This window comes from Aspergillus fumigatus, chromosome 3 (genome assembly GCF_000002655.1).
Source record: "Aspergillus fumigatus Af293 chromosome 3, whole genome shotgun sequence".
Classification (NCBI taxonomy): domain Eukaryota; kingdom Fungi; phylum Ascomycota; class Eurotiomycetes; order Eurotiales; family Aspergillaceae; genus Aspergillus; species Aspergillus fumigatus.
Genome location: NC_007196.1, coordinates 807,902 through 832,240, shown reverse-complemented (window position 1 = coordinate 832,240; position 24,339 = coordinate 807,902). Strand labels below are relative to the sequence as shown.

At 46.7% G+C, this 24,339-nt stretch overlaps 6 protein-coding genes and 1 non-coding gene across 7 annotated transcripts; 3 read left to right on the top strand and 4 right to left on the bottom strand.

The window, feature by feature from the left end:
- Positions 1-6,538: 6,538 nt before the first annotated feature.
- Positions 6,539-7,762, bottom strand: eng7 (glycoside hydrolase family 16 protein; the record flags this gene model as incomplete). Its single annotated transcript, XM_743537.2, has 2 exons — positions 6,539-6,896; positions 6,986-7,762. 2 exons carry the CDS (start codon positions 7,760-7,762, stop codon positions 6,816-6,818), a joined length of 858 nt encoding a protein of 285 aa, XP_748630.1. The 3' UTR covers positions 6,539-6,815.
- A 2,083-nt stretch (positions 7,763-9,845) lies between these two features.
- On the top strand, positions 9,846-10,716 carry AFUA_3G03070 (zinc finger MYND domain-containing protein). The gene has a single exon (XM_743536.2). It carries the CDS (start codon positions 9,901-9,903, stop codon positions 10,600-10,602), a length of 702 nt encoding a protein of 233 aa, XP_748629.1. The 5' UTR covers positions 9,846-9,900; the 3' UTR covers positions 10,603-10,716.
- Positions 10,717-10,983: 267 nt separating this feature from the next.
- On the bottom strand, positions 10,984-11,055 carry tR(ACG)4. The gene has a single exon. It is a non-coding gene (tRNA).
- A 2,858-nt stretch (positions 11,056-13,913) lies between these two features.
- On the top strand, positions 13,914-15,229 carry aspf34 (cell wall protein PhiA). Its single transcript, XM_743535.2, has 2 exons — positions 13,914-14,696; positions 14,761-15,229. Exons 1-2 carry the CDS (start codon positions 14,399-14,401, stop codon positions 15,018-15,020), a joined length of 558 nt encoding a protein of 185 aa, XP_748628.1. The 5' UTR covers positions 13,914-14,398; the 3' UTR covers positions 15,021-15,229.
- Positions 15,230-15,376: 147 nt separating this feature from the next.
- Positions 15,377-16,369, bottom strand: AFUA_3G03050 (ribonuclease III domain-containing protein). The gene is made up of 2 exons (XM_743534.2): positions 16,060-16,369; positions 15,377-16,007 (listed from the first exon to the last, which is right to left on the bottom strand). Exons 1-2 carry the CDS (start codon positions 16,289-16,291, stop codon positions 15,772-15,774), a joined length of 468 nt encoding a protein of 155 aa, XP_748627.2. The 5' UTR covers positions 16,292-16,369; the 3' UTR covers positions 15,377-15,771.
- Positions 16,370-19,370: 3,001 nt separating this feature from the next.
- Positions 19,371-20,100, bottom strand: AFUA_3G03040 (uncharacterized protein). Its single transcript, XM_743533.2, has one exon. The coding sequence runs from the start codon at positions 19,991-19,993 to the stop codon at positions 19,619-19,621; it is 375 nt and encodes a 124-aa protein (XP_748626.1). The 5' UTR covers positions 19,994-20,100; the 3' UTR covers positions 19,371-19,618.
- Positions 20,101-22,375: 2,275 nt separating this feature from the next.
- AFUA_3G03030 (putative catechol dioxygenase) lies at positions 22,376-24,067 on the top strand. The gene is made up of 2 exons (XM_743532.2): positions 22,376-23,086; positions 23,152-24,067. The coding sequence occupies exons 1-2, from the start codon at positions 22,836-22,838 to the stop codon at positions 23,834-23,836; spliced, it is 936 nt and encodes a 311-aa protein (XP_748625.1). The 5' UTR covers positions 22,376-22,835; the 3' UTR covers positions 23,837-24,067.
- The last annotated feature ends 272 nt before the right edge of the window (positions 24,068-24,339 follow it).

The window sequence follows — 24,339 nt, the reverse complement described above, 5'->3', positions numbered from 1 at the left end:
ATCTAGGCGGCAGATAGAAACTGCAGTGGGATTATCTATCCAGGAAGGGCAGGAGATCATTCAACGCAGGGATCAGGCTGCTGAAGCTATCCCAACTATCCCTCCAGAGCAGGTAGTAGATACAGAACAACGCCCTCAACGGGCACCCCCACGCTGCAGTGACTGCTATATTCTAGGCCATAGGCGATTGCAATGTCCGCAGCGCAAGAATAACTAGATTTAGTAATAAAATCATGTTTTAGGGGTTCAAAATAGCCTCCAATTTCGGCCGCGGCCAAATTCTATGGTATGGTGATCCGCTCGGTTGCGTGATCCGCTCGCTTACCGATTACGTTATCTGGCAACGGTTATTACTAAAGTACATTCTTGATGACTAGCGTGCACGTGTTCCCACATCCATTATCCGCAGAATGTTAAGATGCTTTCCCAAACAACTTGCCTTGATTCATTCCTCAAATCTGTCCAGATCCTTCACTGCGATGGATTTCTCCGCAGATGGCCCGTTTTGGGGCCCCCAGACATCCTATCTCAAGTATGTTATCATTGGTATAGAATTTCTGCATTTCTGGACTAACATGCTGTAGCTTCTGTGAAGAGGTACGCTCGGAGCAATCCCGCGTCTACCTTCCTTATATCCTCATCCAAACACTAACCCTTGAACTGTTCTTAAATATAGGACTATGTAATAACTCGATACATCGCTGAATTTATAAACACATTTAGCAGCTTGATATTCGGTATGTTTGAGACGCATCCGGGGATTCCGTAAACAAATGTCTCATTGCCCGCTAATACCTCGCCAAGCCATCTACGGAGTGTACGGCCTGGTGAGACTCTGCCAAAAGCAGCATGCCACCCTGAGTCGTACAATCCCCTACTTTGGTCTGATGGGCGTGGGCGCCTGCTCGGCCGGATACCATATGACCCTGAAATATCACACCCAAATGTGTATGCACCCCTGCCTGTCATCGCTGCCGCCATGGTTGAGCTTACCTAGAATTCTGTCTGTTTTCCAGCGGATGAACTATCAATGCATCTACTTGTCACGCCTCTTCTGTACCGGATCTTCACTATCCAGACTAGCCCTCAGCGCACCAGGCTCATAGGCATCCTCCTCCTCACTGAGTTCACTGTTGTGATGGTGGTTCACATGGTCATGAACGAGTTCCTTCTCCATGCTGTGACCTTCGGGATGGGCGTCCTTTTGATCGCGACACGGACAATCAAGCTGGTCTCCCAGCGGGTCCCGGATCCTTTCACTCGGAAGAAGCTTCGGAACATCGGCCTCTTCGGCGTCGGTATGATTTTCTTCCTCCTCCATCAGGAGTAAACCCGATTAATCCAACTGACAATGAGTTCAGGTAGCTTTCTCTTCGGCTACATGGTCTGGCTGATTGATGAGTGGGCTTGCAACCTCCTGATCCACATCAGACACTCGGTCGGCTTGCCTTTGGCGTTTGTGTTCGAACTGCATGGATGGTAGGTTCATCCCTAGTATCCATTCTTCATGGGATTCTAGATCGTAGAAACATGAGATGCTGACTCGAGAAATCAATGCAGGTGGCATGTCTTCACCGCAATTGGTGGCTATATCGCGGTGGAGGTAGTGGACATGATTACATCGGGTGAGATCCACGAGGATCCAACAGATCAGCTTGCTTGGCCCGTTGCCGATGTGGCACGATTTATAGGGGGAGCACCAGGGACCAAGAAATTGAATTGACCATAGACTTTTGGGGGAAGAGTAGCGCTGTTTGCCCCATAGAACTCCTTCAGATTAAAGGGTAGAAGTTCGCCACGAACTGAGTCATGACCGTTGAATACAAACTTGCTCGTGATAGAATCAGACTTATCTCACAATATACTCATACTTCAACTGGTTAGCAACATACAATAAGCGCTTGCTTGGAGATCATACCTTTAGCACACAAACAGGTTTCTGTACAAAAGATTTGATAGTTTACATATCCTTAGAGATCCTGTTTAACCCAGGCAAAGCAGATATTAGACAACTGCATTTTAGTTCACAGGCCCTCACACCTCTTCCAAAATCCGACGCCTCTGATACATCTGACCAAGAGGCGACAGCCGGTTTCTCTCCTTCATAACACTTTCTATAAAACGTAATTTCGTGATACCTGCTTTAGTCTATGCATGCTCTTGGATCACTGAGCAAATCTCTTCCCGAAGAGGCTCAACCAAATCCAGTGTTTGCAGATTTGGTATATAATTGTAGTTAGAAGAGTTGCAGTCGTGTGAGTGGCGGCTATAGTCAGCATGATAGCTAAATAGACAGGATCACCGCGCTGGTCAGTTGGGAGAGTTTCCATGTAGCTAAACACGTCACTATGGTCTATGCCATCCTGCTTCTGTTTTCCTTTCTTTTGCTTTGCGAAACGTCAGTCTGGCGCGCGAGTTTGCCGACTCAGCTCTGGCCGCTCTGCATGTCAGTAGGAACCAGCGGACAATCGGCCATACATATTAGGGCCATAACTGGAGAAGGTCAAATACCGCAGTAAGGTCTCGCCAAAATCAGGGTCCGCAGCAATGTCTGGGCCGTAAAAAGGAGATCCGGCCGCTTCCGAGAATGGCCCCGGCAGTCTCAGGTATGAGGAATCGAGACTATTCTGTATTCAATACCAGCTCTCACCACTTATCGGCAGTAAGGGATCTCTCTGGGGAATGGCAATTATGCTTACTCTGGAACTCACCCAGCATTTGTGCTGGGTTCTGGCTATGTTGCGAGAGCTTGACTAGTTTTCCCGCACGTGGGATGAGCCCAGTTCCACGCCCTAAGACTACCACCGAAGCAATGCTTGCCTAGTTGGAGCGACATCTTATTATGGGTATAGTGCTGGAGGATGTGATGATTGGCGGTGAGTTGATTGTGAGGCTCATATTCAGAAATAGTTAATTGAGACTCCTGCTGTCCCGTTAGACCACCAATTAGCTTAACTTAACCAACCAGCACATTGGATTTTTGAGCACTCAGTCTAATCTCATGCTTGAAGAGGGGGATGTAGCGTCCACCGAGCGAATACACCCAACCGAGATTTCATACTCAAGTAGCTCTCGGGACTGAAAGAAACAATAAAGTCAGACTTTCTTGTACGTCCGCATAGAAATGGGGCTGACTTTTGCTAATGCTTCCAATGAATGACGAGATATCCTGGCTGTGGTATTAAGACCCAAAATATCTTAGAACTCGGGCTTGTTAACCTACGGCAGGTTAGATCGACATCACCAGGTCTCATAACCACTCCTGAGGGCAACTATGAGAAACCTACAGAGACTCAAGGCCGCAGAATATTCACGAGCCAGGTATAAGGCTGTTGCTTTCGGGAGCTCTGGATTCGCATTAGGCAAAGGTAGCATAAATCGGTATGGAATGACAGCATATTCCGCAATGAGTATATACACATATACACTCAACATTAATCTAAGGGCTAAGAGCTACCTACAAGGGCTAAGCTTTCTGGTTCGTCTGACTACAGAGGTGAGCATAAGCTTATGCCGTGAGCAACAATCCCGTTCTTTATCAGACTGTAAATCTAGTACTCGGATTGACCTCAGCACTAGCTACCTCCTGCTAATGTAGGAAAGACTCCTTAGTCACTTTGAGAGGTTAGTGCCTCTTCAGCTCCGAAGCCTTTAGAATAAAGTGTTTGGTTCAACTTCTGGATAAGTGAAAACAGAAATATAGAGGCAGTATCTGAAACAGGGTAGAACCCTCTCCTGGGCTTTCAGAAGTAATTATTCCTAGCATGGTTCTTTAACTAATAATATACATAATTCTGGATACTCAACTAAACAGTAGCATTGAAAGTAGTATATTCAAGTGCAATATTATGAAGCCAAACTTCCAGCATGTCTTTTGGCAAATGCTACTTCCCTAACCTTGATAACAACCAACTGGGAACCTTTTGCAGTGTAGCTAGGCCTTTATTTAAAGCAGGCAAGTTCTCCGTTAGACTTTGACATAATTAGCATCGTTAGTGCAAAACCCCACATTCAGGGAATGTCTTACCTGAAGTTGAGGTTTGGAGCAACAGGCCTCTTTTTTAGGGAATGTACAGGCACTGTTAGCTGAACAGATTACAGGTCAGTAATATCTCACTGAAAGGTTATGTAGTTCAATATACTCTTCACGCAGCCACTTCCAACGTGTGAAACGACGAGGAAATTGATTGGGAAAAAAACATCACAGCAGAACCTGGTCTGGCCTCCAGTACAGGCCCTTTTTTCTAAGCCTTCGGGTTCTGGAGCTGCAGAGGCCAAGCTGGCCATGGCAAAGACTGCAAGGATAGTTTTGAATTGCATTTTGTCTTCTCAGTGGGATCAATACAACGAGAACCTTGGATGAGAATTCGTCGAAGACTTATCCCCTGCGATTCGAAGGGTCCTCTTTCCCGCTTAAGTAGACTTCAAATCTCAAGGACGTCACGCTGTTCTGCCTCATATTGACGTAGTGACATAGTATAACCCCTCCCCTAAAGGTTAGACAAGAGGGACTAGGTAATCTTGGATTTGAGTGGCATGACAGGTGGTGCTACAATGGTCTAGAACAAATAGACAAGCTGGTCTTAAACATCAATATCAGTGTTCGGTTCCAAGGAGGCAGCCGGGCTGCCTGAGGAATGGCTACAAGGGCAGAAGGACAACTTACCCAATCCTGGAGGCAGTGGCAATAGATAAGCTCCCTTGGGCCTCACAAATGGAATGAATACAATGTAAATCGCTTAGGAAGAATACCATCAGAGGATAAAGGTAATGCCAACAGCTTGGCGATTCGAGCTCCAATACCTGTTGTTAAAAAGTCAATACTTGAATCTTGGGTCTGGCTGGACCTTTCCTTCGGCGGAAGGAGCATCATGGCCTCCACGAGCTGTGGGGAACCCACAACTCTGCCACAAAAGACTAGTGAGTTTAAAATAGGACCTTTGCTTGAACAATTGTTCGTTTCTAGCGCCGCCATAAAAATTACTAGGGATAGTTGGGGCGTCAGTATCCAACTCTTGGAGGTGGAATTCCTAGACTTGCTCAAGTCTAACTGCCACAAAAGCATTTACCAAAGGTGTTCTAAGTCCTAGTCAGATTTCCACAAACGACGCCGACCCCAGATTAAGGGATCAAGCAGGTTGTCCATATGATCCTCTTGGCATCTCATACGAAATCGTGAGTAGATAGATTGGGCTAGATCTGGGGTTGTGTACCATGGTTCATTAGGCGCAATGACCTCAACCCTAACAAAGAGTAGCTATTATTATTACGCACTCTTACTCTTTTGCTCAAATGAATGGGACAGTATAAAGGCTAATAATTGGTGCAAAATACAGCCAAAACCTTGTCATGAGACTTTTTCCAAGACTGACGATCTCCACAAACATTACTGTGTAGATCTTGATTGTGCAGAAGTTTAAAGTCCACCCGTCCTTTCCCCTCCCCTAAAATAGCCTCTCTTCTATTATGGAAGGGGCGCCATCAAGGAATTCCTAGAGTGGGAAACGGCGATTCACCCTCCAAAAGGTGGCCATACATGAGCTACCATGTGCGTTCTATTGCTCTTATGCGGTTTAACAGCATGAAATAACTCGCGCAATGCATCTCTCCTGTCATAAGCCCATTTTGTCATGATGTATTGAAGTGAAATACCACCACTAGACTAAAAAGGTGTCCGGACGATTTCTATCAGTCTAGGGTTTCTATTTATTGCAACATGATGTTATCACAGGTTAGTCTCCTAGTTCTGCAATTATTACACTAGGTTGCACCCCACAGTCATTTGCATTCAATCTGGGCAGGGAATTTCTTTGTGACAGTAAATTATACATACTCAACAGGTTTACAGGCATGTACAGTCAAGCAATAAAGCTACAGCTATACAGGAAAAGACTAAATAGTAATACTCTTGTTGTTAAAATCTAGATCCTAAAAGTATACACTCTGAAGATAATCGCTTTACAAAGGGGTAAAGGAAGACGGCGAAAGGTTGATAATGATTGCTAAGAGGTGTCGATAGTATTGTCTTAGTTTTTAGAACTGTCACCCATCAAGTTATATCCTGTCAATCGTCAGATCAGCGTGTCGAAAGCGACCTTCCGCACTCTGAGCCTTTAATATAATGATACTAATGACCCTTGGGCCGGTGTCTATTCGTACTCATGCCATCTCTTCTGAACCGTTAGCTCAGACTCAGGTAAAGATAAGGCTGAAACTAGGAATTACACTTCTGGTTGCCTCCCCTCATCAGGGCAAATGGAATAGAGGCTGATTTCTTTCAAGAGCGGTATATAACTATTAATAGTTATAGTTGTGGTTATGGTAATGGTTCAAACTCTATCAAAGCTTTGAGTCTTGGCCGACTTTGCTGCTTAGAAGATACCTTATAGAGACTAGTAACAAGATGGTGCTTTTTCCAGAGTGACCCAGTGTCAACCAGAAGATGCCTTATAATTCCTACTATACTAGAAACGGAGGTCTAGACGCCTTTTTAGCTTAGTGGTTTTATGGCTGAGACCCAGCTATAGTCAAAAGGAGGCTGCCCCGAATTTTGAAGATAGAATCCATTCTAGCGATATCTCATACAATAGGGTTTATTCATATCGTCATGCTGCCTCGCCCAAAGCGCGATGCGAAGATTGCAATTGTTACAATGATAAACAAGTGTGGTATGTACCAAAGTGACCACATGTAGGCGTGCGCAAAACCAAGGCAGTGAACCGACTTAGTGGTAACTATAGAAGTGACTATGTAAAATTGCCTGAGTCCCTAGGCAACTGTATGCTGCCCAAACGAAAAAGAAAAGAAAACAGGCTTCAAGACACATAGACGGCGACATAAGCGATCTCCATCATGCTTCCGTAACCGTCGAGGGTGGCTGAGTTAGGATAACCTGGCTGTAAGGATTATAGGTACTTCACGTCAGCACTTCCAGCTTCTACACGTTCGGAAGGATGCACAATTCAAGGAGAATCTCTAAACATACCCAGGTGCCGCCAACGGCCACGTTGAGAATGAAGTACAATGGGTCATGACAAAGCGTGGCCCAAACGTTCGAGTCGCCAATCTGGGAACCAGTGATCTGGTGGAAGAACTGACCGTCCATGTACCAGGTAATAGTCTCCGACTGCCAGGTAGAAGGGGTGCGGTCCCAGACGATGCGCCAAGTATGCCATGACTGGTCAGGGATTGCAATGCTTCCCCCACGGCCATTAGGCTCATTGCAGATACCGCCGGGGTAGACATTGCAGTGGGCGGTGCCGTAGCCCGTCAACTGACCATTGATAGTCTCAAGGATGTCAAGTTCACCGCACCCAGGCCATGGGGTTCCTGAGCGGATTGAGTTGCCTAGCATCCAGAAAGCCGGCCAGATTCCCTGTTTGGCGGAAGTAGGGTTGCTGCCAAACCGGATGTTGGCCTCAGCAAATGTGATTTTTCCTGAGCTAGGTGTGAAGACGTATTTGCTCTCAAGCCGGCCTGATGTCCATCCCCCAGACACAGAACTATCTCTCCAGGGCACTAGCTGCAGAGTGTTGCCGCCGCTTAGCTGAACATTCCTATTTGAATTGGTGTACGTCTCCAGCTCGCCATTCACCCCTGGGTTCCCTGTGATAATGTTCCAATTGTTAGAGTTGGGAAGTGTCCCTGCTGAGCCGGCGAAGGTATCGCTCCACTGCAGCGTGTATCCTGAGTATGAAGGGGGCACCCAGGCCGAGACCAAAGAGGCCAGGGCTAGGAGGAAACAGGAATATTGGCAGCGCATTTGTACGGACGGGGATGGTGCAAGGCAAAAGCAGGTGTGTATGTACAATATTGGAAGGTCGGAGTTTAGGATACTATGTGCATGAGGAGAGTATGTACAAGCAACCTAGAAGATCAACAAGGGTCGCCCAAGCGAGACTGACTACAGCAGAGGTTGCTTATTTTGTACCTCAAAAGCCTGGCGAGGGACTTCAAATACAGGTGTCCAGGCTGACTGCGGCAGATGATACTATCATGGGCTTCGTATATACATTATGACTGCAAAACGATGTTACCCAGCAGGTAGACAGAGTCAAGCAAGCTAATCAACAACAGCTTTCTATCCTACCGTGTTATCGCCCTGGGCCAGCTGATGACTTCGAGGCGGCCATTGAATGAATAGTGACTGATTCCACCCTACCACCATACTCCATGTATTTCGGGACGAAGCGACGTAATCAGCCAAGAGGCAGAAGATATACGGTATCTTTTCTCTTACATTTAGACCTCGAGGCTCATGGCGGCATATGCAAGAGGCTTGGGTGGAACACTTCATGTTCACGAGCAGTGCCGCGTGGTCCCGGCATAATGGCAGAAGTAATACTGGAATCCCTATGACTAGGATATCAGGAACCCCCTGTTACATCTTATGTGCCCGTGGCCGCCACTCCGCGCCTGACTAAAGTGAGGACGTCGGCGTGATTGTAGGAGTATGGAAGGCTGAGGCTAATAAATCTTATTGCAACCTGGAGAGAAAGTCGGAGTGAAGAAACACGAACATCGACTGGTCGCTTCGCACATCAGAGCTCATCAGGGGCTCAGATGCCGAAACACCTGAATGTTCTCCTCGACAAATAGCCTTGGAAGTGTAGGTGCGAAGTGCCGAACCATGTGACCCTGGGATATAAGATAGGTAGCCTGCTGATATCGGGGTTAGTGTCACCCGGCCACTGGCCTTGCAGAACCTGGGACGGCATTTCCTCAATATCTCCATAATACGGAATAGTCTATTGGGCAAATGATATATTGGAAACTTTAGACGGAGTAGCGTGGGGCAGGTTACACTGACTTATAAGCCAACCACACAACAACTTATAACTATGGGTATCAACTTGAATAATCACAACCTACAACCTAGTTAATGCAACTTGGCTGCACCATTTCTGTCTGCCCTTTGAGGACTCAACTAGTATCCAGTCAAGTCAAAGTCAAGACATCATGGTTACTGCTAAACTTCGAGCTTATACAAAAGTGCGCAGATCACACACTCAGCCCCCAACGTTACTGTCATCTGAACAGGATTCTTCCTTTTCAACTCCTCTATATACCCATCCTTAGTTGTGGTTTTATGGCTTCATTTCTGCATTCGCAGTTGACGCGAAGGTAGTAATCTTGATGGATGTGATTATGTAGATATGCAAAGACATCATATGTGCGATTTATTTGATGATGGATAGAGTCCAGATAACGTCTTCATACTGATCACTTTTATCTTCGCTAGTCCAGAGACTCCATCCTAGCCGCATGCGAGCTGCTCCCAGTCTCCTGGTGTCATCCGGCCTCTGTCTTATAAGGAGTATTGACAAGTGCAGGATGTACCACTTGATGAATGTTACTAGATCCAACCACAGAGGCCTGGGAAACTTTCTTTTGTCGTTGTGTTTGTGTTTATATGTGTGTGTATGTATATATATTAGTCTATTAGACTTGCTGTATATTTGGCGATTTCAGCTGTACTTTGTATTGCATTTGCAAATTTACATAGGTCAAAGCCACTTCCAGTAAACTCGCATGGGTTTGACTTCTTTAATTCAGGTTCATTTCTAGATGCAGCTCAGTTACTTCAACAGCATATTTGTCTGATGGAATGAAGGGTTGCTGTGTAGTCTTTCCTTATACCATAACAATTGTATTCCATCGAAGTGCGCTGCTACTTAAACCATCTACAGTGAATACACTGATCATTCTCTACCTGCAATCAACATGCTGCAACTCTAGTAGTAAAAAAGTCTCATTCACCGCTACTCTACCTCTTCCTTCTCGCTGTAGAAAGTGCGCCATAAGCAAGTTCCCTTCTTCAAGTTTCCATTCCTGAGCAGCAGAAAAGCTCCGATCTAATCCTCTACAAGATCCTCACTGAGCCTACTACAGTCACCAACCATGTCCGACTCCAATCCTGACGAGACACACAAATGCCAGAGCTGCAAAAAGGCAGAATCCAAAAGTGTTCCCTTGAGGAACTGCTTCCGATGCAAATCGGCCATTTACTGCTCTCGCGACTGTCAGAAAGCCAACTGGAAGACTCACAAGAAAGCCTGCGCCAGCAATGCTCAAGCAAACACTGGCTCCAACAACCAGTCTGCGAGCGATACTAACGCCACCCAATCCACCAAAGCTCTGGAAGTTGACGACTTCCTGAAGCCGTTTTATCGCCTCCACGCAAAGACCTGGCTCCATGACCACACCGAAGAGGAAACCTACAAGCTACTAATCGATACCTACCGTCTCCGGCTCGACGACGTCTACACGTTCTCAGGGGATATTCACGAGGATAGCATCTATGGCGGAGCAAATGATGACGGACGCGCTGGCTTTCGCCGGTTCCTGAAGAGCGTTGAACGCAAACCCCATCTGCTGCCGACGTGGTGGACCCCAGCCAAAGCGGAGGAATGTATCCGGTACGGCACGAATTCCGCAAACTGGAGCTATCTTGGGTACGCGGTAGAGAAGCACGACGTTGTCGAGCATTACGCAAACAACTTGATGCGGATACAGCTGCGCATATTTGGCGACCAGGTGCTTGGAACTAGACCTAGTGGGCAGAAAAGGGCTAGTATGATGAGGATAGCAAATGGACGTTGAGGGCGGAAACATTGTCGTCTCTCAGTTGGACTTTAACAACCTTTCATGACATTGGTCGGACGTTAATATGGACAGGGGCTGCTCGATCGGTACATGATTTGCGGCGATGTACCTAGATAGTTTCTAACTAGGGAATGTTCATTGGCATGATGAACCTGTTATTTTTGCCTTCTCAAAACTGTTCAGTCCTGCGATGTGACCAACAACGTGGAATGACATATCACATTTTCCAAACACTTAAGGAGAGAGATGTTGAGACATTGAACTCTAGAAATAGTACCAGGCGCTTATTATTGGCTTTATATTTTAAAATCTTGTTCTGGTTTCGGCGTAGAATGCCCACTTTTCTGGTAGTGAAGGTGCAACGGAAAAAAAAAATTTTGACCTACGCAGGATTCGAACCTGCAATCTCTTGATCCGTAGTCAAGCGCCTTACCATTGGGCCAGCAGGCCTTATTGAAGGCATCGGTTCGTATATTGTTACATGATCCAAACCGAAGCTCCTCAAGTCTGTTCAAAATATTATCTACCTACTCAGTCTTCATTAACATAAACATGCTTTGTTTATTCATAAAACAATGCCTTGAGCTGTTGGTGCTCATCATATTCTGATCCTGGACTGTGTTTTCCAGTTTGCATGACCGTGAGCCTAAAGAGACTAGTATTCATTGAATATATATATGTGACTCGGGTCAGAAAAACTCAGTTCAGCAATACTAAGCTGTTACCCCAGATAAAGTAAACTGATGTAGTAGCCCAGTAATGTATTGTACTAGCAATTGGTCCATTAAGGAACTCAAGAAATCCAGGATTCTCATAGTCGGCACTGCTCAGAGTTCGAACAGCAGTCTGGTGCAGCTCTCCAAAACCTGCAAATATAACCTTTTGGTGGCCGACTGGTAGGGCCGGCGCTATTCGCAATTCAAGATTGACAAACAGCATAATTCCTTGGTGCAATAGCAGCGATCACGTAGGACCTATCGCAGCTCATCTTCATAAATGTGCGACCCGAGTTACGTATTGCAGCCCTATCTCAACAGCCATCGGCGTTAACCATACAATTCCCCGCGCATTAGGCGATGGGTTACATGTAGCTATTGAAGGCACAGAAACTTCATAAGAAGGCCACCACGTCTGCCTGTCATCCTGATCGCCGGAAGATGGCGTGCCCGATTTGAAATATGCAATGTAATCCTGCATCCTTCTGGCAATGTCATCCCATTCCTTCGGGCACAGGCGAATACGCAATGAATTGTCAACAATGAATTGCTCTCACAGAAGTGAGTTCTTCTTAACTCTACCGAAGAGCCAGGTTCAAGAAGGGCGGTTGGTGCGGATTCATTGGACATGGCAGGATTATCGAAAAAGGAATCAGTGAGGCGATAAAACATATCAGGGAAAGTTAGAAGCTGCGAGTATTAATATCCTGTTATATCCTGTCATGAGTTTTCTCGTAAATTGCTGATCGGGTTATGAAGCAACAGGATCTGACTCGCGCATCCATCATAGTTTTTACCCCCCGACAAAGGTCCTTCAAAGGCACAATTTGTAGTTTGGCCACTGGTATATCACGACGGGTTGCAATCAAAGAACGGTGGAGATGGTGTAGTCTTATATCCTAGATGCAGCTGGCAAGGACCTATGCACCTTCATCTGGCAGTAACATTGATTTAGTACAAATGAAAGTCGTTAGGAAACCAAAGGCATGCATCTCTTCCTTGTGGCATCTGAAGACTCGCTGATGGCTGCCCACGACAGTTAACCAGGACGCTGTGGCCTCGGGACGCGCGAACTTCATATGCATAACGAGCCATCTCAAATCGTTGGAGAGCGAAATCGTGTAGACACAACACCTCAATCATGTAGCAATAATGTCTTACTATAATACACGTTTATTCACTCCTTGAATCTCTGTTTGATTAGACATAGGAATCTGTCGAGAACAGCTGGCCAGAGTGATCGAGATGGAACATTCGTGGTAGGAAGCCTTACACAATGGATCTAGGCATGAAAACAGTGAGAAGACTTTGATGCGCTGTCTGAGAGGGAAAAGGGAGGAATGATGATCGCAGTAGTCAATGGATGTGCTCCGTACGGACAAACCATCCCCTGGCTTCAACGGGTAGCGGGAAGAAAGTCCCGCGGAGAAAGGTGCATATGCGTCTCAATTGAATCACCAAAGGACAGCAACGACGGCGGACAAAGTCCACAGCAATCGATCCAGCGACTTGAAATTAAAGACCTCCAAGGTATTCACCAACATCGGGGTCTCGGATGGTCTGCCGGGGGTCTATAGATTTGCAAGTGAGCATGACTACGGAATAGCAGGTGGGGATTATCACCACGTGCAACTTAGCCTTCCGGTAAAACCACAATTATTAGTACATTTCTGCAGTTACATCATAAGCACTGTCTTTAAGACATCTCCTGAGACAAGAGCAGTTTTCTTGGTGCAGATTTGCAGCTATTAAGGTAGATAGTCACGGTTAGTGTAAATGAATTTGAACCTGAGTTGGAAGATTGGATGCATTTATCGCCCGAAATCGCTAGCTCTCCGAAAGTCATTATGGCCAATGACTACCATCTCTTCAGATGTTGTCTAGCACTTTCCTTCTTCCAGCAAATGCTATGCACGAGGTTGTGACGTGTGCTAGAAGCTAAGACGGCATACTGCAGTAACGATGGGGAGAATGTTAAATTGACATAACCATTATGTAAATAATTAGATGAGACACCTGACTCCCTTTTTAATTATTCTTTCCGTTTCCTCGACTGACCTTAAGATGAGGTTGAAGGGCTGAATGTACACTATGGCTGGTGATCAGCGCGTAGTGTATTTAGTGCATGATTAGAATCAGGAGAATAACTCTGTTTCTGGGGTGGCCTCGGTAGTCGGTCCAGCGTTGGGACTTCCACTGACCCCTATTTACGGAGTGGCGGTGTAGCCTGAAGTCCAGGCAGTCATGTTTACTCGGAGTAGTATTAAGTCTGTCATTTCAAAGTTTCTACTCCGTACAGTAGTGATCGATTTCTGGGGAGGATGAAACTTCTAGTCAACTAATTGCACTGGCGCTGGGGCAAGGAGTGGGCATTAGCCACTTAGGGCATATCCCGGTGATCCCGCCCCATACTCAAGGCCGATGTCTTAAGGGTAATCAATTCTGTAATCTCGGATTGGGTCTGAGTCTCTCACTGTGGGGACCAGGGAGAAACAGGTGGAGTTACTGAAATGGCAGGGTCCGCAAGTATTGCCACTACTATCAACGTCGATCATGCCACTACGTACGTACCTTGCTCGTAAAAGGGAGTCAAAGTGGTTTAAAGGTGCAGAAGTCATATTCGGCGCGTTTTATTCTAGAATGCGAGATACTATATCAGGATGGAATAACAATATAACAAAGTATGAATAACCTCAATGTTATCACACAGCATCAGAAGAACTAAGGAAAACTTCCCCATATTTCAGGGAGTGGACCCGCTATTGAAGTCATCTGAAGAGCCAAATATAGCCATTGGCTAATTAAGCACAGAAGGTATGACCACATATCCAGCGTAGAACAGGCTGCATGTCTTAGACAATTGCTTGGCGATGTTAGCACAGTCACTGGCTCGTATTCTGGTTTTCAGGATGTGTAGGGGAACCTTCGGATGTCGAGGATCTCCTTGGGGGTATAAAGGCTCAATGCTAGCCTTGTCCCTTTGACAATCATCATCAACAACAAATCAATCACTCGAACTCGAATCCCGTTCCAAACCCAAAAACCTTGTTCTAAACCAACCCTACAGATCACACAAAATGCAGATCAAGAGCTTCGTCCTCGCCGCTTCAGCCGCTGCCACTGCCTCCGCAGCCGCCTGCCAGGCCCCTACCAACAAGTACTTTGGCATTGTCGCCATCCACTCTGGCAGTGCCGTCCAGTACCAGCCCTTTAGCGCTGCGAAGAGCAGCATCTTCGCTGGCCTCAACTCCCAGAACGCCAGCTGCGACCGCCCCGACGAGAAGAGCGCCACCTTCTACATCCAGGATGGCTCCCTGTACCTCTATGCCGCCTCTGCTACTCCCCAGGAAATCTTCGTCGACCGCTCCGGCATGGGTAAGTCACATGCACACACCCTCAAACATGGAAAGGAGAAGCCAGAAACTGACAGGAACTACAGGCCAGGGGAAGATCGGCTACACCACCGGCGCTCAGCCACCCCCCAGGAACTCTGAGCGCCAGGGCTGGGCCATTGACAGCCAGAACCACCTCCAGTTCCAAGGCAAGGACCTGATCGCCTGCCCCAACAGCATCGACGGTGCCTGGAGCATCTGGGCCGATGCTGGTGTTGCCAACCCCGCCGGCAACACGGACTGCGTCGGTATCGCTGCTCGTGTTGAGGATGTTACCAACCCTAACAGCTGTGTCTACACCCAGTAGATGACAACGTGAGCTGGGTCTTGCGGTCTACTAACACAGTTTTTTGATTTGAGCGTTGCTTTTGATTTCTCTCATTGTTGCAGCTCCTAGTCAAGGGCAGAGCTTTCCTGTGCTATATTACTCCTTTTACATTATATTATCACTGCCTAATATAGAAGGGGCTTTTTAGTGCATCACACAGAAACACTTTTTGAACCCCATTATTACGACATTATTTAGGATGCTATTGTAGGCTTTGACATAATCATGTAAGATGCCTTAACGCCAATCAGTTATATAAGCGCTACCACATGCGTCTTATGCACAAATAATGTGCCTATGTCTGTTAGCCATTGTCTTCATTAAGCAAAAAAATCCTTGTATCTATCAACTCCTTGCACAATCAATACCTGATCACTCTACATCCCACCAGCCTTCTTTTTTTGCACACAGCACCATCTCACATCTTTCCACAAAACTGCAAACCCCCCACAGCGAGTATGCCTTCATGGCTCTCAGACATTCCAGGGCCGTAAGGGCACCCAAAGGCCCCCTCGCACAGGGCGAGCAACGGATTACAACGTGCATGGACAGCCAACAGGGACGCCGCCCCTACGGAGCAAGCATTTTATCTGGTCCTGGAAAGCCGTCCACGCCATCGTGGAATTCGACGCAGACCCCACGCGAGGAGGCCCAGGGGCGCTCTTGCGGTAGGTAACAGATATCGAGTCACGTAAACTCGTGTTCCCTTTGTTCACGCGCAGAGATAAATTCACATTGGCCATCCCAGGCTCAGGCTCGCCATGACGGCTCGGACGGCCTGGACGTCCATCTGGCTATCGAGATAGACAGCACCGAGGATCGCCTCAACTGTTTGAGCCATCACTCCCGGGGACACGCTGGCCTGAGACGGATTGATGAGAATGACGCTCTCCAGTCCAGCTTTAAAGCCCACTTGTGCGAGATTGGGGTTGCTGGCCGTTGACGAGACGATCTGGTTGATGTAGCCTGTGATTCGATTAGTAGTCCATCCCAGGAACATTTGTGGGGGATAGTTAACCTCGACTGCCTTTGGCTTCGTAGCCATCCATCACAAGGATCAGCTGCAGGACCGCATCCCCGACTTGCGCCAGGTCCTTGTTGCCGTCGGAGCGATGTGCTCGTCCGGTCAGGGCAAGCGCGCCGGCGCTACGGAGAGCTTCGTAGAGGATTGAGCGATTGGTGAAGTCGTAATGAATAATATCCTCGACGACGTCAGCTCTCTCGTCTAGCGACATGTGAGACCTGGTCATGGTTGATCAATGGAAATGTAAGGGTGTATTGGATGAATGTGGATAGAATGGAGAGTGCTGAAAAGGTAAGTATGGGCACAGGAGATCGAAGATGGAGGACAGATATGGAGAAATTTGACAAATGGATGCTTATTTATAAACGTCTTGTTATAGTCGTTTGGGATGTAACAACTGCGGCAGGCGCTGCGCCGCAATACCAGGCATACTCCAAGGCGTATCGCCTGGATCATTCACGTGGTTGTCGATTGGGCTATTCCATGACTCTGTCAACCGGAAAACCACTCAACTAAAAGGCGTCTAGACATAATCTCTGGCGTCCAGGAATGTTAGTGGACAGGCTTGATAGAAATGACTGCATTATGACTGCGGAATAAAACGTCAGTCCACAGTACGCAGAAGAGCTAACCAGGTTATATGCCTTTGTGAATGACCAGTCACTTCTTAATCTCTGATATAACGCACGCCTGGATGGCAGTCAGATCATAAGCAAACAGATTCTGTCCCCCTGAACCACGGTCGAAGTATGCAAGCAGGACCAGCCTCAACAGGATGCTTCTTGATTGCTCCAAGCTTCCACAAACTCTGCCTTCATATGTTTTCCCAGTTTATCGGAAGGGATTGGACACAGTAACAATGACTTTCCAAAGAAACAAGCGGACAACAACTACTTGCGGTATGTATACAAATGCTCAAGAAGCCAACTTAGTGCGGGGTTGGTTGGGATTAGGCTGACCATACGGAGTACTCTCAGCAAAATAGACCATGAACTATTATTGTATAGACATTAGCAGATGTGAATATGAATCAACGTGTCGTTTGCTCTTTTATGCACCTTTGAGAAACCAATATTTTAACTCTAGTATGTGTAACACTGTTCTAAGAACTTCAATAACAATCTCCAGGGGATGAAGGGTAGAAGTATCCTTTTAAGGAGATGTGGCATCTCCCCTCTACTTTCTTTCATCAAATGTGTTAGCTGGCTACGCTGGAGGATGCATCTATGCCAACGTGGATGCTCCGTAATAGTTTGATATGGATATTTGCACTCCAGGCATGGGTTTTATAGGCGGTTTCAACTGCCATCGGCCACTGTTATGCCCGTTGTGACTGGACAGACCAGGGTAGCCCCTTATCGAGGCCATATTCTGCTACCTGTAAGGTATATTGTAACTACTACCAGGCTTCATTAGCCGTCCAGGCAGCACAATATGATAGTTACCAGAATGTTCTAGGGGTCAGGCGCGGACAGCCTCATGCGCGGCCCTTTTCTTCTTTCGGACTATTGCATAAGCTGATTAAATTGTGTCCTGAGATGATTTGTTCCCTCCTTGTACCGAGGATGCATTTTTTTTTGTCCAAACCGACAGAGCCCCGCGATGGAAAGGGGGCTATGCCAGTCTGAATGAGCCGCCGAGTCGCCATAAGAGACTCGTAGTCTACAGTTCACTCTTCTCTTTCCTGTCGTTTGAATTTCTCCCTTGCTAGACACCTGATATAAGCGGACCTCTCTATTACATCGGTTCTGAAGAGAAAGTTTCATCTATCTGGCGTCATTTTATTGTTCTTCGGTACAATTCAAATCATGGAGTACGTTTTTGGAACCCTGAGCCTACTGCTCCCAGTTTTGGATCTTATAAGAAAAGGGAAAAGGAGTATCAGAGATATGAAGCAGTTGCTACAGAATGAGAGCGATATGGAGAAGCTGGTCTTTTCATTGAAAAAGCTATTGGATGGGCTTAAAGGAGTGTCTTTTGATGAAGATATCCCTGAATTGCACAAAGACCTTTACATCTCACTCGAGAAAAAATGTACGGGTCTATACGATGAGATGAGACAAATCAAAGAGACATTTCGGCGTCACAAGAATCGTCCGGGTAATTCTTTTCTTGCAGCCTTGATGAATAGCCGGAAATTGCGTAAACTGCAGTCTGAATTTGACTCCCTCACCAGTATTATTGTTCGGTTTGAAAACACTCTGCAGTTCCTGTGAGTTCTCTACTTTTATTCCTCATTGCTTTCTTTTCTTCTTGTTCTTTTCCGTGTGACATCGAGGGAACTCAGCTAAATGATGAACTCCCAGGCATCGGTCACGCGGCGTGAGAATGGAAGACCATCACATTGACATGTCAAAAATGACCGAAATGATCAGCACTGCCATTTCGAAACATTTTCAGGATTTGAAGAAGACGTTGCCCTTATCGCAGTTCAACCAATACCGAGTTAATAAACCCGGGAAGGCCTATCAAATCCACAAGACGAGGGCATACAGGCATAAGTCTCGGCAGGTTTCTAAAGAGTTCGAGAAGGGTATATATCGCCGGCAAGCGGAAGGCAGGTGCCGCAATTGCGGGTGGCCTGGACATTGGGAATGGGAATGTGGCGAACCTTGCGGTAAATGTTCGTAACCAAAAGCTTAAGACATTTGCGTCTGGCGCTGACATCGAATTCTCCAGGTCAAGACAGTGGTCATAGAGTGTCCCAATGCCGCAATGAAGTTTTCTGCTTCTATTGTAAGTTGATTGTGGAATTTGCGAAGGAAGCTAACCATGAGCCCACGTAGGTGAAGAAGAAGGCCATTTCAAAGGTACATGCCCACGAAAGAGGCACCATTGACCTATATTTCCGAAAGAAAATGGGTTGAGTTCAGCCCAGCCGGCTTGAGCAACCACAATGTTTTTGGAGGAATTCAGTCCAGTCAGGCTTTTGTTACCTAAGGACAACCTATGTTGCTTGTCATTTTGTTCGATGGGTTTGAGTTTGATTTGTCAATTCACAACGCCCAATATACAGCTAGCATGTATAGTCTTCTTCAGCGTTACAGTAACTGCACCTTGTAGAATAAGGCCTTTACCGAGTTTCAGTGCCATGATAATAAGTAGTCAGTGGCTGTTAGAGATCAGAGAGGCATAGTTATCTATTGTGGCGGCTATAGCATTTGTCTCTGAAAGCATAATACAAAAGGTCTGGTGTATCTGCTTCTGAGTATCTCTTCGGCTGGTCTGAGGTTCGACAATTTGTTAAGTGTCTGAGGCCTTTTTATGTCTGTTTAATATGCGAAGATAGTGTTCCTTATAGGATGCGTCGAGAAGACAAAAACCTCCAATAATGATCGCTATTGGTGCATAAGAAATCTGTGAATAAATATAGATTTAAGAGCTTCCCGGGTCACTATTATAGATAGATTGGAAATAAGTGCATATAGTAACTTCAGTTACATCACCTAAATCCTGCTTTTTGTCGTAGTCACCAGCATGAGAAATAGGCAACTGAATATGACAGAAGTTCCACCCATTAGTCTGTAAAAAGACTAATTCAACTGGAATATGATCATGCATCTTTACAGACCAAGGAAGCTCCGTTCAAATCCACCACCCTACCACCGTCCAACCACGACCACGTATGCCTTGCATCTAGTGTCACATCTATACCTGGTTGGGAAATTCTGCAGGCAGTATTCTGCTGGAATTCTGTGAGCTGGGTGCTTGATGCGTAAACAATGCCATTGCGTGCAACTGCTGTTTTGCCCCAGAGTGATTCAACGGTATGTTTCACACCATCCGCTCGAACAGCTACATTAGCATTGGCGCCGGACTGGTCATTGGCAAGTTGAACGGTCACAAGGGGAGCCTCAGCGGAGGCGGTAGCCGAGAGAGAGGAGGTAAGAAAGGCAACCGCAAGTGCAATGTTGGAAGAGAGCTTCATTCTGATTTGGATCTGTCTGTCAACCTTTTTCCAAGCAGAAATTAGGGATTGTGCTGAAGGATAAGACGAAACCTCCAACTCTTTTATAGCGCTCTAGGTTGCAGGGAATATATCTTATGAGGTAATGCATGGTCATAATCAATGAGCCTTACCGTCTTCATCCATTGCGTATCAGGAGATCAAGATGGCGCAGCGCAATGTCTACTAAGGACGTTCAACCGGAGGTCTAGTAGATTGGCCTAGACAGCCTAGGTCAAGATCTTCTTGCCATGCAGTCGCCACTGTTCTGGAACAGAAGTTTAGCGCATACTTCTTATTCTCATATTGCCTCCCACTCGAGTTGAATTCCATTGTGTTTGCAAATCTAGCGTAGTCACTGATATCATGGGGTTGGTGTTCCAGGGTTTCGTTGGGTCTTGGATTGACTTTAGTAAGTGGTTCTTATCCGTTTGCAGCAGGGCACTGAGAAGTATGGTTCAAGATAACTGTCATTGCATAAACTATTGTATCTGTGATAGTTTCCTGGTTGTCTATTTTGAATAGGGTCTAGGAGTGAGCTGCAAGATCTATTATTAGAGACAAGTCATCAATAATAGAAACGTGGGCAAAGTAGGATAAAATTGATCTCCTATTGACGGTTTGTCAGCATAAGTCGCTTCTGTCAAACAAGTTGCCATATATTCTCTATCGATGACTCTTGGAGCCTAGATGGGTTGACCAGCCGCCAGTAACCAAGCAGCGCCAGCTGCGACAGACAAATGACATATAGGTTCAATGGAGCCACATCATTACAATTGGGAGTTTTTGTGCTCAGTCTAACTTTAGTTCATTACAATTGCCTGACATTTGCCATGCCTGGTGAGAAACAACTGGAATGGTTTGTGCTTCAGCTGCCTGCGGTAATAATATGACCAAAAAAATGAAATCACCTTGCCCCATACTTCTTAAAAGCTTACTGCGCTTTCCCTAGGTCTATGCTCGCCCACAAATGATGTGGGGCCGATCCTGAATTAGAAAACTTCAGCCCTAAATTCATACACAGAGAGATTAGGGAAGACCAGCTGAATCCAATCAAACAGTCACTGATTGCACCTACATGTATAAATAGTGCATTAGCAAAGAGTTTACGGAGAGTGGAAGAGAGGACGGGATTTACTATTCTAGCAGCCAAAATTACTACAAAGACATTTGCATCAGGTCCTTGATTTTTGGATGAGAGCATACCCCGAACAAGGTGGTTTGCGGGTGATGGCATGCTGCAGTCGCAGCAGCCTCCTTTGGGATGGAGGCCAGCCAAAATAACAATGTATTTGTTTGTAGGCGCAAAAAGATACATGACTGGTCATCTGCGCATGCTACCCAAGGTACATTAGTCGCATGCCAGAGTTCCGAATAGCCAGGTGAGACCCTCGAATGGCTTCAAATACCAATATAATCATCCGCCACGATAGGGAATGCGTAGGTGTAGGGAAGATGAGAGACAATGAAGGGGGATGCTGGCTTACCTGGTACTCATCGAAAGGTAGTGGAGCGTGCTTACGTCCACACCTAGATGAGACTGGAAAGTCCATAAAATCCATGATCTTTTTTGTTCAGATAATAACAATGAAGTAGGCAGAGTGAATTATGATCAACCAACACATCCAAAGATCTACTTTGCCAATTGATGAAATCAGCGTGGTCAGTAGTTAGGGTGGTAATATGTACCCGTTTGACCTGATGGTGGCCATGTCGGTTGAATCCTGTGATGGTCTATCGTACCTTATCTATCACATCAGCACACCTGCCCAGAAGAAAGAGATTGTGTAACACATCATGAACCAAGTAGTAGTGAATGCGCCTCTCGATTCTGTGCTGGCTAAACTGAAGGATGGCCTTGGCATTTATTTGAGTCTTGGATAAGAAGAATAAGGAGCAGGGCCTTAAGATTGAATCTAGCGCCAATAAGAGTACTATGGTTGAGCATCATGAGAGAAAAGAGGCTTGGACGTACGGAGCAATCTTTTTCACATGCCAGTTGACAGCCGACCAAAAATACTCCATCAACATGCTATTATCTATCCACACATCAACGCAACCTTTCTAGAGTGCTCCAGAGTCCTGTGATAAGGATAAGTGCAAAGAGGCATTATTTTTTGATGGCCTGAGGGAGAAAAGAAGGGTCACATGAGATTACTGCGATGAACCAATAGAAACGTAGGAATTAGAAGAACAGATGTCCAGATCGGGTCACGTGGAGTCCTTGCTCTTGATTTTTTTGCCAGCGGGTAAGATCTATTCCGGCAGCATACCGCGGCTACTCTGAATATCCGATCCCGTTCCCAGCTGGTTTACAGCCATCGAATCCCCCGCGTCGGTTGCCCTTCCATAACTGGTCGCCAGCGCGGGGAGCCGTTGTCTCTGCCTGCCTTCTCCGGCCAGTGGAGGAAACGGGAAAATACATTATCTGCCAAAACGTCCCAGTTGACCCGGATGATCAATCCTTAAGATCTGCGGGCAGCCGCTGGTCGGTTCTTGTTTTGACAGTTGCCGGAATCGTGGAATCATGCAATCGAGATTTGTTTGTGAACTTCTCGGCATGTAGCAACCGTGCTTGCTATTTATCTGATCCCGACACAAGGCGGGGCCCCTCATATACCCATGAGCTAGGAGCCGACCGTATTTGCCGTCGCCATCTGACCTCACTCGGTATCCAGATCACCACACATAGTGAAATGATTATAAGAGCAGTGATGTCTCTCTCTCATTTCTTTGTCAATCATCCTCCGTAGACAATTTACTTCTCCCTCGCAACTCTTCCAGCCGTGCCATTTCGACTCATCTTCATCCACACCAATACACAATGTCGCCCAAGCGCCAATTCGACCCCAACTTTACTCCCTATGTGATCAACTCTATGGGACCCAAGACTCCCGAGCGCGCTCGCGTCGTCTTGGGATCTCTGATCAAGCACATCCATGACTTTGCTCGTGAGGTCGAGCTTACTCCCGCCGAGTGGATGCTCGGTGTCGAGTTCATCAACTCTATCGGCAAGATCAGCACTCCTGTGCGCAACGAGTGCCACCGCATTTGCGATGTTATCGGCCTTGAATCGTAAGTCAGCGATGCAAAACAAGAAAACCCCAGATTTCATTAAACAATGCTAACAACTCAATCAGTCTTGTCGATGAGATCGCCAACAAGATCGTCACTGACGAGGGCCTGACTCCCACGCCCAATGTCATTCTTGGCCCCTTCTGGTCTCCCAACGCTCCCTTCCGCAATCTCGGCGACAGCATCATCCAGGACCCCAACCCCAACGGCAAGGTCACCTTCATGCACGGTGTCTTGACAGACATGGAGACCGGCAAGCCCATCGCCGGCGCGGTCCTTGACATCTGGCAGGCCTCCGCCAACGGCCAGTACGACTTCCAAGACCCCAACCAGAGTGAGAACAACCTCCGCGGCAAGTTCCGATCGAACGAGAAGGGCGAGTTCTACTGGTACTGCTACCACCCTACCCCTTACTCTCTGCCCACCGACGGCCCGGCCGGTGTGCTTCTCAATCTCATGGATCGCTCTCCCATGCGGCCCGCCCACATTCACCTCATGATCACCCACCCCGACTACGCCACCATCATCAACCAGATCTACCCCAGTGACGACCCACACCTCAACATCGACTCGGTCTTCGCCGTCAAGGATGACCTTGTCGTTGATTTCAAACCCAAGACCGACGACCCCAAGGCTGAGCTCGACCTCGAGTACAACGTTAAAATGGCTCTGAAGAAGCACCACCCCAATCCCAACTCGGCGCCCCCTGTGTCGTCCTTCGAGCGCTACAACAAGGGCCAGAAGCTGTGAGGGAGCGTTTGAATAATTGATCTATCTTCTTCCAATTTCTCTACAGTGGAAAACGGGGTGGCGCCGGCATCGCCAGAGCAAACTGACTCTTCCTAGACGTTGTGATCTGAACCCCTGTTTTCCATACCTTACCGCTGTATATATTACTGTTCGATACTCCTGTTCGCATGATTCCTGGGTGTTTAGTTATTAGCATAGCAGCAATTGTCACCAGCTGAAATAGATCCCCTTTTTATTTTATTTATTTGTCAATTTATCTCGTCCTCAGTATTTAGTATTTAAGCGTCCATCTCGATTACCCCTCATTCAAGGCCGTAAACGACGATATACATCCGCAGAGGTCGGATTAATTGTGACCAGTATCTTGCGTTGGTACTATGGGGAGTATAGTGATGCCTGGGGCAACACACTTTGTTGATCGCTGCCTCAGGCATTATCACTAAGCTGAGTTGACAGCTTGGCATGAATTGTTCTAATGGTCTGTTCACCGACCATTGTACCTT

Excerpts from the sequence above, each read along its gene's own strand:
- aspf34 (XM_743535.2), top strand. The coding sequence starts at position 14,399 with ATGCAGATCAAGAGCTTCGTCCTCGCCGCTTCAGCCGCTGCCACTGCC. Across the intron at positions 14,697-14,760 it reads CGTCGACCGCTCCGGCATGG|GCCAGGGGAAGATCGGCTAC; the intron begins GTAAGTCACATG and ends CAGGAACTACAG.
- AFUA_3G03040 (XM_743533.2), bottom strand. The coding sequence starts at position 19,993 with ATGAAGCTCTCTTCCAACATTGCACTTGCGGTTGCCTTTCTTACCTCC.
- AFUA_3G03050 (XM_743534.2), bottom strand. The coding sequence starts at position 16,291 with ATGACCAGGTCTCACATGTCGCTAGACGAGAGAGCTGACGTCGTCGAG. Across the intron at positions 16,008-16,059 it reads CGAAGCCAAAGGCAGTCGAG|GCTACATCAACCAGATCGTC; the intron begins GTTAACTATCCC and ends ATCGAATCACAG.
- AFUA_3G03070 (XM_743536.2), top strand. The coding sequence starts at position 9,901 with ATGTCCGACTCCAATCCTGACGAGACACACAAATGCCAGAGCTGCAAA.
- AFUA_3G03030 (XM_743532.2), top strand. The coding sequence starts at position 22,836 with ATGTCGCCCAAGCGCCAATTCGACCCCAACTTTACTCCCTATGTGATC. Across the intron at positions 23,087-23,151 it reads GATGTTATCGGCCTTGAATC|TCTTGTCGATGAGATCGCCA; the intron begins GTAAGTCAGCGA and ends CAACTCAATCAG.